At 39.4% G+C, this 14,041-nt stretch overlaps 2 protein-coding genes across 7 annotated transcripts; one reads left to right on the forward strand and one right to left on the reverse strand.

The window, feature by feature from the left end:
• The first annotated feature begins 324 nt into the window (after positions 1-324).
• On the forward strand, positions 325-4,664 carry LOC119910487 (vacuolar protein 8-like). 4 transcript variants are annotated; one of them, XM_038729133.1, is made up of 13 exons: positions 325-560; positions 917-1,036; positions 1,686-1,805; positions 1,906-2,025; positions 2,228-2,347; positions 2,473-2,681; positions 2,765-2,810; positions 2,883-3,007; positions 3,208-3,339; positions 3,459-3,573; positions 3,737-3,871; positions 3,995-4,120; positions 4,229-4,664. In XM_038729133.1, exons 1-13 carry the CDS (start codon positions 359-361, stop codon positions 4,360-4,362), a joined length of 1,704 nt encoding a protein of 567 aa, XP_038585061.1. In that variant the 5' UTR covers positions 325-358; the 3' UTR covers positions 4,363-4,664. The 4 variants fall into 4 exon arrangements, 3 of the variants coding, with proteins under 3 accessions (XP_038585061.1, XP_038585063.1, XP_038585062.1); XR_005445631.1 differs by having other exon boundaries at positions 326-560; positions 4,000-4,120; positions 4,229-4,370; XM_038729135.1 differs by having other exon boundaries at positions 326-560; positions 3,507-3,573.
• LOC119910485 (ensconsin-like) lies at positions 4,513-12,073 on the reverse strand. 3 transcript variants are annotated; one of them, XM_038729127.1, is made up of 17 exons: positions 11,548-12,073; positions 11,382-11,462; positions 10,000-10,279; positions 9,172-9,270; positions 8,925-8,999; positions 8,660-8,823; positions 8,450-8,549; positions 8,161-8,277; positions 7,797-7,960; positions 7,477-7,610; positions 7,140-7,378; positions 6,792-6,969; positions 6,540-6,708; positions 6,273-6,377; positions 6,041-6,091; positions 5,670-5,892; positions 4,513-5,372 (listed from the first exon to the last, which is right to left on the reverse strand). In XM_038729127.1, the coding sequence occupies exons 3-17, from the start codon at positions 10,124-10,126 to the stop codon at positions 5,362-5,364; spliced, it is 1,956 nt and encodes a 651-aa protein (XP_038585055.1). In that variant the 5' UTR covers positions 10,127-10,279; positions 11,382-11,462; positions 11,548-12,073; the 3' UTR covers positions 4,513-5,361. The 3 variants fall into 3 exon arrangements, with proteins under 3 accessions (XP_038585055.1, XP_038585056.1, XP_038585057.1); XM_038729128.1 differs by having other exon boundaries at positions 7,797-7,936; positions 11,548-12,070; XM_038729129.1 differs by lacking the exon at positions 8,161-8,277 and having other exon boundaries at positions 7,797-7,936; positions 11,548-12,072.
• Between the last annotated feature and the right edge of the window lie 1,968 nt (positions 12,074-14,041).

Below are 14,041 nucleotides of genomic sequence, written 5' to 3' on the forward strand. Positions count from 1 at the left end.
AGATAAAATATTTTTGAACACTATTTTATTGATTTTTTTTAACAAGTCCACCACAAGAAACTTAAAATGAGACAATAATGACAGGGGAGGAGGAGGCTGTAACCCGTGCCAACAAAGAAATACCACATAAACAGGCAACATATATATATATATATATATATCGCTGCTAATAAACCACAATACTATTACATGTAATTGAATTAGAACTTTTCCTTTTACATAAGAGCTGTTTAAAGGATCTGAAAACGTGTGTTCTGTAACGACGAACTGCAGTCACGTGGTGTGCCAGTGGGCGTGTCTATGTCCAGGTTGTGAACTGACAGGTGCTACTACGTTTCGCTCTGCTGAAAATGCAGTCATGGCTACTGGCTTTTGTGGAAATTGCTCCCGACTGCTCAAAGAATTTACTGCTCATTTCAGAAATGTTTACAGAGAGATTGAGCAACAAATAAGGGAAGTTTTCAGAGAACTTTCTCAGTGCACCTGCTTTAGAACAACACCTGAGAGAATTTTCCTGAGGAGGATGACTCAAGAGTTTCCCTCTTTACACCTTCTGTATGGTAGGTACATTTTAGCTGTTCTTTTTCATTGTTGTAGACAGCATTGTTGTGGACGAAGGGAAACACAACTACAGTCTTAAACTGTCTTATTTTTATTTGTCAGCCGAAGTTATCCCAGTTGATATGTGTCATTTCAATTTGGAAAATCAGACAGTTTTACGTGAACATTGTCTTTGTAACTGAAGACAACTAATTCTGTTATATTATTTCATACAAGTAGGCTACTAGTTGATAAAAACACCTGTGCTTGGCATTAGCACAAAGCATATGTACAAAAATCAGAATAAAGCAAACAGTGTGTAGTTAGATTGATCAACTGGGAATATTCATCATTGTTAATATGTTTCCTTTCTTAGAGGATGAAACTCAACTACTTGATCAGGAAAGTCTACGAGGACTGAACAGCCTTGCATCCTCAGAAAACACTGATCTACAAATGACTGCAGCCATGTATTATTTACATCTCAGTCATCATTGTGAGTAAAGAAACAGCAGATGTTTTAATGTTGCTTCTGGCAAGCTTCATGATAGAAAAGATCAGTGCCACACAAAATGAGACCACTGTTTGCACTTGAGCTTTCTCATATCACTCATTGTGGAGATAAGCTCCCCAACGGGTATGACCAGTATCATGCAAATTTTCAACTGTATTTTTCCCAGGGTTGGCAAATAATTCCCAGCTTTTATGAGATTTTATTGTGAAATCTCACAGCATGAATCCTTTATTATGATATACCGCTACCTCATGTTAAGTGACTGTATTACTTTTAGTTCAGTTTTCTCTTTGATCAGATCATGGTATTGATAAGCTAAGTACAGGTTATGTCCAGTATTATGAAAATGTGTGACCAGATATTGTTTTTTTGCATACATGTGGCAGTTGACAGATTCAGTTGTGTTTACTTCGTTGAGGTTGGTAGAACAAAGGTGGGATATCTCTTTAAGGACTTGAGTTTAAAACCAACTACCAGTCACATATTTCCTTTTTCCATTTACATGTAGATCATTCTTGGTTACTCTAAAAATACTTTGGCTGTCAAGAAATGTAACTGAATCGTCCAATTTTGCTTATTTAACCACAATGTTTTCTTTATTTTCATTATTTTTTGCTCTTGGTAATTACAGTGAAATCTCCCTTACCAGATGCCTTCATGGAGCCAGTCATGGCTTTACTTTTATCAACTGACCTCAATGTGCAAAAGACTATCTCTCTCTCCTTGGTCAATCTGCTCGTAAAGAATAATGGTAAGTTCTAAGAATCACAAGCTATTTAAAGTTTTGTCTTTAACCTCTCGTCGGTGTGTGTTAGATGGTCATAATTACTGTCCATAAAATCTGATTTCAGTGTGCAAAGAGTTAGTGATTGAAATGGGCATGCTGGTGCCTATACTGGAGCTGTTCCAGTCTGGTGATGCCACCGGTCAGTGTCACTCATGTGCCTGTGTCACCATGCTGGCCTCCTCAGGTTTGTACAGAAAGGGAGGAAATCATTTGCATTTGGTGGAACTCTTTTAATGACAGAAAAATAAATAATATATAGAAAAAATAGCAATCATTTTATTTATGCATTAGTAATTGTGGCCAGTTACTGGCCACATTGACTTGCCTGAAATGTTCTATCTTAATCAGCTGAGCATGTGTGATGGTTTTTCTTTCTTTTCATACAGAATCAAACAGGGAAGCTATCACTACGGATGGAATCATACCTCTGTTGGCTTTAGCAAAATCCTACGACCCACAGGTGCAACAGAGCGCAACATGGGCTCTCCTCCATCTCACACAGTCAGGTGGGATCATTTCCTTTTAAATCTCAATGTTAAACATATTTTTCATAGGACTAGAAGCTGCTGGGCTATGTTCCTTCTTTGCTTGGAAACATGATCCATGAGAAAATTGTTTCTTCCTTTTCCAGAATCGTCAATAAGGATCTTATGTCAAGCAGGAGCCATTCCTGTCCTGGTACTGCTGCTGCAGTCCTCAGATTCAGAGGTTCAGTTTTACAGCTGTACCGCTCTCTGCAACATCGCTGCTGTTCAGGAGCACCACCCAAAGTTGCTCAGCATTGGGGGTCATTTTTTGTTAAAGTCTCTTTTGACTCTCATGTCTTCCCCTGTGCAAAAGGTAATTGTGAACTTTAGTGGCCAAATGATGAATTTGAAGGTAAATCAGTAACAGTGTTCAATTAATATCTTATTCTTTTACAGAATTCAAACCAAGCGTGCAGATGCCTAGAAACTTTATCAAAGAATGGTAATTATAAACATTTGACTAACAATTGACACCATACCCAAAGTAGATGTTGTATGTCTTTTTTGTGTGTAGTTCTGATCCAGGAGCAGCTGATGGATCTTGACTGTGTGTTGCCTTTGAAGGCGTTGCTGAAAACCTCCTCTCCAGAGTCAGCCATAACACTACTGTCTGCACTGTCTGCACGCCCCCCAAACAATGTACGATTTCCTACTAACTATCTGTGGTGTGTTACTACTATGAACTGGTTGAAAATGATGTGTTAATCTATGGGGACATTCTTTTTCTTTTCCTTGAACTAGTAATCACTGGATGTAAAAACAACACAAAACTTCAGATATAAGGCAACTAGTAAATGTTTAAATCCAATATTGATCATATATCCGTGATTTAATTTCAGGACATCCTGGTTAGTGAAGGACTTTTGGATGAAATTGGTCAGCTGCTTCATCATCACAGGTGCAGCTCTGTTATAATCACACACAGCGGCAAGATAATCACTGACCTGTGTAGCTCCTGCGAAGGTCAGCAGGTACGCCATGGCTATAATTCATGTCACGTCTTTAGTAAATACATGATTTGTTTGTGCATGGTGCCAGAGAATGATAAACTCTTAATAAAGTCACACTGAATCCCATCATGGCTATTTAGGCTGTGATGGAAAGTCTGTGTTTATCAGGACTCCTCTCCGCCCTTCAGTCTTCCACCCTGTCAGATGAGACGTTGCTGCACGTGACAACACACTTACATCACCTGATGACCTGGGGTGAGCGACCTGGACATGTATTAGTATTTGTCTGTTTGGTTTTGAATTTTTCTTTGCTGTGAAATATAACTCCTATCTACTGCTCACTGTTGACCATTACATAATAACATCCTTCTTTATTTGAATAAATTTCAAAATCCTTTACAATTTGTCACTATTTCAGATCCACTTAAGTCTACCTTGTCGGTGACGATAACATCAGATCAAGTTTCAAGACTAGTGAAGTTGTTAGGACAAACAGAATATCCTCAGTTGTCATACAACAGTGCTGCAATCATCAGCAAACTCGAAATGACTGGTAATGTTATGTGCAAGTACTGATAAAAATTACTGATTAAAAAACCCCATCAAATACTCGGTTGGTTTTATATTATCTATATTAAATATTGTCATTCTGTATCTTTGCAAACTATTCTCCTAGGGAAGATGGCCCAGCTGCTGAGACCGCACTACATTACCATGTTGGAGTACCTGTTGGTATTTCTCAAAAGTAAAGATGTTAACTTCCAGCAACTTGGCATAGTTACAATATTAAACCTTAAGAAAGGTTTGTATTTGTTGTACAAATACTTATTTACTGTACTGCAGCCATTTAAATTATCTTATCATAGTAGATGTCCTTCAACAAATGTAATTGTGCTGTCTTCCTCTGCAGATGAAGACTTTTCATCTCTGTTGGCTAACAGTAAGTTGGAGCTTCAGCTCTGGATGGTGCATGTGCAGACGGAGGAAACTAGACGGCTGTTGCAAAAGATTGAGCCGCTTTCTCCATCTTCTGTCAACCTTTGACGTAGTCAGTGCAAATACTGAGAGATGTGGTGTTTACATTAATGCACTGTTTGGACAAGCAGCGTTTTATTAGTTTTAGGTTTTTTTATGTGTTTATTTTAGGTTTTTTATGTTTACAGTCAACAAATTAAGTAAAAAACAAGGCAGAGATGCGGCATAGCATCAACTTTAATTAAATATGGCATATGTTTCTTTTTAACAGGTTAACAAGTGATAGTTATACGCAATACTATTGATCATCTGATACATTTGTTTTTATATGCTTTTATTATAATAAACTCACTTAACCTCTACACCTCAAACTTTGCTTTGTAAAGTGATTGCGCAATATCAAACAAAGCAGCTGTCAAGTGCAATAATGGCTTTGTGCATTGTATTTTCTAAAACAACACTCACAAAACTGAAGCAAAGTCTTTGGAAACTAAGTTCCTTAGCAGCTTTGAAATATGTGATTGCTATACTTCACAAACTCAAAGGGTAGGAATTTATGTAGGAAGTAAACTTTTCATCAGCAACGACCTAAACGACTCTTGTTCTTAGCACAGCCACTTGAGCTATTCTAATTCCACAGTGACAAAACTGAGGAAGGGAAAAGTGCTTACATAGCAAGAAATATCAGCAATAAGCAAAAAGAATATGGCTAACATATGTTGCAATTGTTAGAATGTCTATTCCTAGTATTTCACAGAGGACACTCTCCGTAATTGCCAGCAAACTATTATTACCACTGTCTACATCTACTGTTTTTTGGATAGCCATTATTAGTTCAGAAACCCGCTGTACTGAAGAAATTAATAAATAACTTTCCCACAACTTGTGCCACTAGTTACACACAGAAAAGGGACCAAATGCTGACGTCGTCAGTGAGAGGCAAGGCTGTAATTTTACATGCTCTTTCAAGGTGCCGAAGGACATCAAAATGGCTGTACTGCAGTAATTCCTGTGTTTCACAGAGAAATCACAGCTCTCCAGCAAAGGCTTTGCCCACTTTGCAGCTGCTCAGATGACCTCTGAAGAATCCACAATGGGGAGAAAAGAAACACATATCAAATAAAATGTTTCAGTGCAGCCTAAGAGACAAGTAGAACATTTGTGATGCATTTCTAAAAATTTTATTCAGTGATACTGAGACTGTCCGCACGCTGAAATTTGCAAGCTCCTAAGTTACTGGTAATGTAGCTTTTTGACTGGCAAGTTCTTTATCAGGCAAAACCTGACAGTATTCAAAGCTGGTGAAGTCCTGGTTGGTGTTAACCTTCTCACCCTGAGAACAAGTTTTCTCATATGATCTGTTGGTCATGTCTCACCTGCCCGTTGATGGGTCTGGATTTCCTCCAGGCCTGTGAGAGTCCTGAGAGACCTGCGTTCTTTGAAGGCCACAACAGGTACCATGTCCTCCTCATTGTTCAGCTGTGAGGTCTTAGTCGCCACTGGCTGTTTAACTGCATCTTCTATAGTGCCATTGTGCAGAGGCTCTGTGTTTTCCTTTGGTTTGGCTTCATTTGGCAAGTTCTTCAATGGTGCAGGTTTCTGTGTTAAAAAATATTTACCAATTTAGAGAAGGACACTCTGTTTGGCTTTTAAAGGTGGAGCTGGGTGGATATTACTGGATACTGGATGTGCATCACAAGAGTCCAGGGGCGGTATACTTTTTTAAAACTGAACAGTAAAGTCTCACCGTATCTGGAGAATCTGTCCTTCTGGTTCTCCGCATGATCTCCTCAAGTCTCTGGAAAAGAAAACGGCTTTCATTAAAGTGCTGTCATAGTAGGCTTTGGGAAAACATTCAGTCTTATAAATAAGAAAGAACGTTTGATTTGATCTTTTGATGAACACAGATAATGCATTGTTGTGTATAGAGAGTACTTCATAGTACACCATATTTTATCAAACATTTTCAAAAGTGTCACTTTTTTTCGTTCTTGGCGCGCTGCCTCCTCTTTCTGTGCGAGTATTTCTCGCTCTTGTTTCATCTGCTCTGCTTTTGCCCTCTCTTTGGCTTGTTCCTCCTCTCTCTATATTAGACAAAAACAGGCAAAGCAGTGCAATGAAAAAAGTGTCCATGAAAAATAAATGAGCAGAAAAACAAAAAGCACCCATAATAAAAGCACCCTGTAGGTGCTTGTGGTTCCTTCTGCAATTTCACTCATGCACTGAGGAGTGTTTGCATTTCCCACCTGTTTCTGCAGAAGGGCGGCTTCCTTCATAGCCTGAGATCTTTCTTCCTCAGCTCGCCGCTGCTCCTCTTCCTCCCTCCTCCTCTTCTCCTCTATGAGACGTTGAGCCTCGGCCTGCTGTCGTGCTCGTTCCTCTGCCCTCCTGCGCTCCAGTTCTTCACGACTCCGCCTGGACGTGTCACAAATTGACAGTCTTTATTGTCTGCTACTGTAGTGTTTTTGTTTTGTAGGTGGACATGTTTTTCTTTTTACCTTTCAGCCTCCTCTCTTTGCAGGCGCTCCTGCTCCTCTTTCTCCCGTTGTAGTCGGGCCTCTCTTCTCTTTTCAGCCAGGAGACGTGAGGCCTCCTCTGGGTCTGTAGTCCCAGCTGAAGCCCTGCACATGATTTCAGGAGGCTGTGAAGCTGGATGAGGAGGCGTTTGGGGAGGACCTGAAGAGAAATAATATCAACTTTAATATATCTCTGAAACCCATTATGAGGCAAAGGAACAGCCCAGTGGTCCACTATGCGGAAGTAAATAGCCGATATTCAGTGTGAGACAGCGAAGGGAGCGCTGGCGGGGATACATTAAATGTCCCTTTAAATACTGCACCGCTTACTTCTGTCTCCTGCTGTTCTGGTTATAGCTTCTGTCTTTTTCTCAGGCAGGTTCGAACATGGAGTCTCCGGTGGCTTTTCATCCCTGATTTTCTTTTGCTGACCTTCACGTGATGTCCTGACAGGCCTCGAGTTACCAGGAGAGAGGGCAGAACTACAAACTGCAACATCTTCCTCTGGGACCGATGGCAGCTCGACCTGCAACGGGGTTGAATGTCTGCTGATTGATCTCCTGGGGGTCCTTTAAGATCCAGCAGAAGAGAGCAGATGTCCCACTTTGTTCAGATTACTGTTACTATGTCATGAATGTACAGTGGATGTTTTCGGTCTTTCACCTACCGTTCAGGTGAGGGGGAGGCTGTTCTGCTTTGTGTAACTGCGGCTTGCTTCTCACTGGTGTTGACGGCAGGTGATCTAGTATTTGAGCCCTTGTTTAAGTTCTTATTAGCGTTTTGCTGTCTTGTTGCTTTATTCTAAAACAAAAAGAAGAAAAACAAACAGAATTATTTTGTTTACATCATATTTTCGATGAAAACAACTGATGAAAAATCTGACTGAATAAAGAGACAGCTGGCTGATCCTAAAAATAATGACTGATCTAAACACTATTATTTAGCAACACAGAATGTATATAAGACCAAAGGAACAGCTAGAATTACCTGCGTCAGATTGATGCTTTTGTGCTGGTTGTTGCTGGGACTTGGGGAGGCAGATGGCCTGTGGTGGACTGAACCAGAGTGCTGCTGGGTTTTGTGAGGGGTGGCGGTGTTGGTGGTGCTATTTATGGAGTGGAATGAAACTGCACGGCGACAAACATGGACAACTGAGCCATTGATTTGTGCCATAATTATTGGAAAGAAATATGGACAAATGGTACAAACAGTGATGGAAATGTGAAGCAGTGCAAAAACGGAGAGGAAAATAAGCAGCGTTAGTAATAAAAAAGCCTGGAGAAATTATTTGTAGTAGCATCTAGAAACCATTAGCATTGCATTGCCATTCTGTTATCATGGGGGTGAGTACCTTCTTCTCCTGACTGATAACCAGCACTCTTGCTCCTGGCCAGATAAGAGCATGTGGGGGTAAGGAGGCGACTGACCAAGTTTTTCTCCCATGTTGTCAGTGGTAAGCGACGAGGAGCTAGCATATTGATCAGTATAAAGTTAAGTGAAGTGTAGCAAAAACAAAAGATAAGGCACTTGTTTTAAGATATGTTACACAGAGAACACATACTGTTAAGTACGGCGTTGTGAGTTTAGAAAGCTCATGTTAAAAGAGAGTGGAAAAAGAAAGCACATTCATCTAAACTTACCATACTTGGTGAGCTTCCTTCCTCTTGAGTTTTGACTGAGGTTCTGTTGGGCCCTCTGGCTCTTCTCCATTGTCCTTCGCACTGCTGATTCATATCGCTCCTTTAATTCAGGAAAACAAGCTTCAGTGTTGATATTACTCAATCCAGAGCTGTGAAAGCATCGGCCGGACTAAATATAAAACTTTTTTGTTTTCCACCATCAAAACTCACTTTTTCCTCCTTCAGTCTCTGCTTGCGCTTCTCTTCCACAGCAACACGCCTCCTCTCCTCTTTGAGCCTCTGCTCCAGGAGCTTCTTCTTGCGCTGCTGCAGTTGTTGTTCATAGTATCGCCTGGCCCGCTGCTCCCGCTCTAACCTGCTCAATTCCCGAGAGGCTGGGGGAAAAAAGTGAACCGGTAAAAATAGATTAACCAGTTATGTATGTTAATCTTAATTTCTAAACAGTATTGTGTGACCACCTCAAGAGCTCACATACCAATTAACTTCTGGTGCTCTTCTCTTCGTTCCCGTGCAGCTTTCAGCCTCTCATCAACATTTAGTCCATTAGCAACTAGAAATAATACTTTGTAGTCACTGGATTATTGCCATAAATCATTTAATGTAATACTGTTAGTTATATTCAAAATTAAAACCAAAATCAAAACAGTTAGAAAGAAGAAGTCATGCTGAAAGCCCACTATCAATAATATGATAGAAAAGTGAATGTGAGAGCTGTATCAAACCTGCAGCGGGCCGTGTTGGAGTGGCTGTGTTGCAGATTTGGGCAGATTTGTTGACAGAACCGGGTGTTTTCTTTCCCTGTAATTTTGGTTTGATATTGTCTAAAAGTGAGGGGGAAAACTGCATTAGGTTTTATTTTTCATAATCTGACGCTCAACATTCCCTTGATATTTAGCTTTTTTACTCTCTGTAAACATGCAAAGGATTCTACCCCTGAATGCATATTTCAGTACAGCAGCAAATGATGTGAAGGAGCTGGTACATATTAACCAAAAACATTCAATCAGCTTGAAAAATCTGTCCCAAATAGTGGCTATTATGAACTGGGATGGCCTTAGGGTCGGCTGCAAATGAAAGAGCCATTATAAACTGCCTGCGTATAAAAGGCGAAGAGAACATGCTAGCACCTGACCAGTCCTCATGAAGATTACTGAAATAGGCAAAGAAAAAGGTCAAGATACAGAGGCACCACACAAAATTAATGAGTAACTGGCATAAATGCAAGGGGGAAGCAAACACATGGATCTAAAGTATTCCTTTGGGATTGAGCAATATCAGGATGCTAATTATTCTATGTGTATTATGGGATCTGTGTCCACAGATGCCCCCATATATAATTTCCCCCTGTTTATGGTAGCCATGCACAATTACAAAATGATAAATGTTTTCTCAAAGGGAATGTGTAATCTATATATTCTATTCATGCGTCATCAAAATGATCAGATGATCCTGTATTTGTGATCTACAGTCATTCTGCCTTTGCTTCAAGAAAAGGCATCAGATACCATACAAATCCTTCTTAAACAAGACCATAGATAAAAGCTACTAACCTCTTGTTCTTTCATTTCCATTCCTCTTTCTCTGCGCCTCAATGGTACGTGTAGACAGTGGTCCCTGCGATGAAGGGATGAGACTCTGTTTCTTCTGCACAGCCATGCTAGGTTTTGAGCCTGGCATACCAATGCTCTCACTTAAAACCCCCCTCCTTTCTCTCCTTCTCCTCCTCCTCCTCCTCTTTTGACTTTCTATTTCAAGATGCCTTCGGGTCCTCGCTTTCCAAGTGTGCTGTGTGAGTAACTGCCCTCTGCATCAGCTGCTCGTCCATCTGTGCTTTACAAACCAATAGAGAAAAGCATAAATACAAAGCATCCAGTTATACCCCTGTCAAGTGGATTAGAGATGAATACGGTTATCTACATGAGAAATGTACTCCTGTCTCCTTTAAGGTCGGGGAGATTCTGATCCTCAATGAGCCTCGTCTATAAAAAGGCTACTCCCCCTTTAAAGATCTCACCCTTGTGAGCTGCTCTGCTTTACTTTCGTATAATATAGCTGTGTCACTTTAATTCCACCACCACACTGCCAGCGTTCTAGATGGACGTGGCCAAAGGGATGCAGCGTTTCTTGGAGACAGAAAAGACTGGAAGCAAAGCTGAGCGCCTGTCCTCATTAATAATTACCACGACAATGGTGGTATAATATTCAGTGACATGCATTACTTGGACATTAACCCTCTCTGATGGAGTCAGTGTCCTCAATAGATAAGACATAAAATTTAGGTTTTTTTAACCACGATTACTCCATGATGAATGAAATGGTATGACCACTAGATGGAGGTCTTTCTTTGTAGAGAACAAGCTGAACTCAGCCTTGACTTCAAATGGCTGACTTTTTGAGCCATATTTGGTGGTTTTATTCCGGACCAAATAAGCAAATTTTATTTAAAAAATTAAATACTCTTTTTGTTTCTACATGTAGGTTTTTTTGTTTGTTCTTATCTAATGTCAACCATTTAGCCACATTACGATGTAGACTATTTTGAACATACTAGCCAGCCAACAGTCTATATGGTACACGTAACATTATAAAATCAAAAGCTTCAGTCATTAACATACTATTATTAACTATACTATAATTATTAGACCACCAGCAGGCCAGAGTTTCTACTTATCCAGTCAAATATCTCACCATCTAATTGGAAAAGATAATTGGTAGACAAACAATAAATCTCAATAACTCTGTGTAAAACGTTCTTTGGTAGCATTATTTTATTTGTGACATTCATTGCCATTGAAAAGAAATGACTTTTCATGTTTTATTATTTTAAAAGAATCAACAAAGATGTAATTAGGTACTGCAAATATAGGTACATAATATAACTGATTGAATAAGTTGGTTTGCTGTTATTGATAAACCACTAATCATCACTTACTGTAAGGTGAAGATAACTCTTGACCTCTGACTTTTTCAGGCAAAGGTTCATCGTCCGTCATCCTGTCTGTGGTGCTGCTGCCTGTAAAATAAAATGCTATTAATTAAAAAAGAGAAGAATCCTTAACCTTTAACCTTTCTCCCAGCGAGATAAATCAGTTTGTTACCTTTAGCCACAAAACCACCGCAGTACGTAGCTTTAACGGAAATTTGTTTTTCCGTGATGCTATGTTAACATTAGCTAATCAAGCTAACCTACGTTACATAAACTAAGGTTTATCTTGGTAAACATTAACGGAACATTGGCCCCAAAGACTTTCGGCAAACGTTTAAGCAGCTTCTGTACAAGTTTGAGGCCAAAGTATGACATAAAGTAGTAATACTTATAGTGTTACTTCTTAGCATAGTTATAGCTAGCATTTTAGCATGCTGTAACATTAGCGCAAGCTTAGCTTTCGGGATGTACCTTACTGTGCAAAGTCCACCTTAAATAAACTTATTTCACTTTTTAATTTCAAATTGCTTTCCAGCTACAATTAAAAGGTACATCAACCTAAGGCGTCACAAATCATGCTCATTACTTGTGACAAGGAGGGGAGATAAGAGAAGTTAAATGCCAATTAAGTTTATCAGAATTTAAACAAACATTACTGTTTACAAAAAATGAACATGAGGTGTGGCGTATTTGCATTAGTAGTGGATGGTGGAATGTAATGTTATATGAGTGAGGAATGTTAGTGTTGAAGCCACAAAATGTCAAACCACACCAAACCAAAAGAGAGCGAGAGAGAGGGACAATGGGCTGGCATTAATAGCCTTGGTGGAGGCCTAAACTGAAGGAGAAGACAGGTATGTAGGTATGTTTGGGCAAAATTTTATTACACAAATAGGCTGAAGCTTCTTGTCCATTTAAGTAACACAATGCAATGGTTGATATAAAAGACATTTGAAACCATAGGATAAACAAACCAATCATTCAGATTTGGAGTAATTAACTTTAAGTATGTTCCTATAGGGTCACTTGAGGTCAGATCCACCTTGGCCCTACGAGCTTGCTGCCTAGTACAATGCCCTACCTTGACACCAAACAATAACAATGCCCTCTGGCTGTGTTTCACTGATGAAGCTTGCCAAGCTCCCCCATCCAAGAGTCTGAAAAGTGGCATAAGGATACACTACACCAGGGTCAGGTGGTGTCCCCACATAGTCACTGGAGCACAAACAAGATGGTGATAACCCACCTACAACCAACAGCAAAAAAGGGCTTTTGGACACTGGACCTACATGGGATAAGATTGCATGATTGGTATCAAGTCATTCTGCGGTTCACCTTAGACGACATTGTCAAAGGTGTCAATTTAAGGGTTTGCTCATGCATATTCATTAATGTTACCTAAATATTAATCCAAAATACAAATAATAACTCTTTTGGTATTGCATTAGTATTTGATGTTTGTGTTTATAAACTGACCTTGCATCCCTATTGAGAGATTCTCTTTTTTCAAGTGAGGCTGTTTTTAATCAAGTTACTACTACTATCCTTTTGTTCTTTATCAGACCGCTTAAGTCAACCATGGCACATTGGTTTGGTGTCTGACATCAACTTCAAAGTGTTTAAAGTTGTCAACACCCATCAGAGAATCAGGTTAGTATATTAGACTAAAGGGGCAACCTGTAACTTTGCACGATTGATGACATGGTTACCACCCATCCTGGAGGAACTAGGTGCTCTAACCCATAGTTGCCGGTATTGAATCATGTAATTAAGAGCAGAGTCCCTCAACAGAGTGGTCAGGTTGGTGTTACTAAGAGTATCATAGACTTCCAGCTGAGCAGGCAGGAAAAGGATGTATTTGTTACATTTCTAGGTAAAGACAAGGAAAGTAGTTATAGCATAAAGTTAAGCATGTTGGGTTTTTTTTGATACACATCTTCTAAATATTGGTTTATATATGTATCATTTAATATAGAAAGCTAAAATGTCCTTAAGCGGGTAAAAAAAAAGTTTTCCCAATTTAATAATAATAATAATAACATGTTTTCTTATTATTCCCTCTAAGCAAAATCTATTTATTTTGTTGTGAACATTGATACCTCCACATAATGAGGATGCCACATGCAACACTGACTGGAGCGCTTCAATAATTTAGAGCCTTGTTTCATCGGATACCAGAAACTTTAGACTTTGACGTATGGCTTACAGACTGGCTGGATGTGTAATTGATGAGATGATGAGTTTTACTTCAGTATTCAATAACGGTTTCATTGAATAGAAATTGCTAAAGCATGCCTCAACCCAGCAAAATAATGCAACATAATCAGTGCTTTTATCAGTGCTTTATTTTCAGTTTGTGGGGAAACACATCAGACCACATTTTCCTTATTTGATCCCAATTCATTGAAGTGAATAGACTTGTGCAAATAATGAATCAACAGTGTAAAAGATTTGAAATTGAGGTCAGTTTTTAAACCTTAAGTCTTAAACCTGAATGAATTTAAAATACAAGGTGTTGCAAATAGGACTTGACACTATTTGGTGAGTCCATGACAGAAGACAGTGTGTCTGCACCAATTTGAAGCAGCGCCCTATTAAAGATTAAAAGGGAGCGTTATTCCAACTAGGCTGGGCTGACATTTTACTTCCATGAAATTCTATCACTA

This window comes from Micropterus salmoides, unplaced genomic scaffold (genome assembly GCF_014851395.1).
Source record: "Micropterus salmoides isolate LMB-PRFRI ecotype aquatic unplaced genomic scaffold, ASM1485139v1 Ms_hic_scaffold_19, whole genome shotgun sequence".
In the NCBI taxonomy this organism is placed as follows: domain Eukaryota; kingdom Metazoa; phylum Chordata; class Actinopteri; order Centrarchiformes; family Centrarchidae; genus Micropterus; species Micropterus salmoides.

What these genes read in the sequence shown, in the direction of transcription:
- LOC119910485 (XM_038729127.1), bottom strand. Translation starts at nt 10,126, where the DNA reads ATGCCAGGCTCAAAACCTAGCATGGCTGTGCAGAAGAAACAGAGTCTC. An exon ending in TTATCAGTCAGGAGAAGAAG is followed by an intron (nt 7,961 to 8,160) that starts GTACTCACCCCC and finishes TCAATGGCTCAG; the next exon opens with TTGTCCATGTTTGTCGCCGT. An exon ending in GCCTCCCCCTCACCTGAACG is followed by an intron (nt 7,379 to 7,476) that starts GTAGGTGAAAGA and finishes TGGATCTTAAAG; the next exon opens with GACCCCCAGGAGATCAATCA.
- LOC119910487 (XM_038729133.1), top strand. Translation starts at nt 359, where the DNA reads ATGGCTACTGGCTTTTGTGGAAATTGCTCCCGACTGCTCAAAGAATTT. An exon ending in TCTGCTCGTAAAGAATAATG is followed by an intron (nt 1,806 to 1,905) that starts GTAAGTTCTAAG and finishes ATCTGATTTCAG; the next exon opens with TGTGCAAAGAGTTAGTGATT. An exon ending in CACCATGCTGGCCTCCTCAG is followed by an intron (nt 2,026 to 2,227) that starts GTTTGTACAGAA and finishes CTTTTCATACAG; the next exon opens with AATCAAACAGGGAAGCTATC.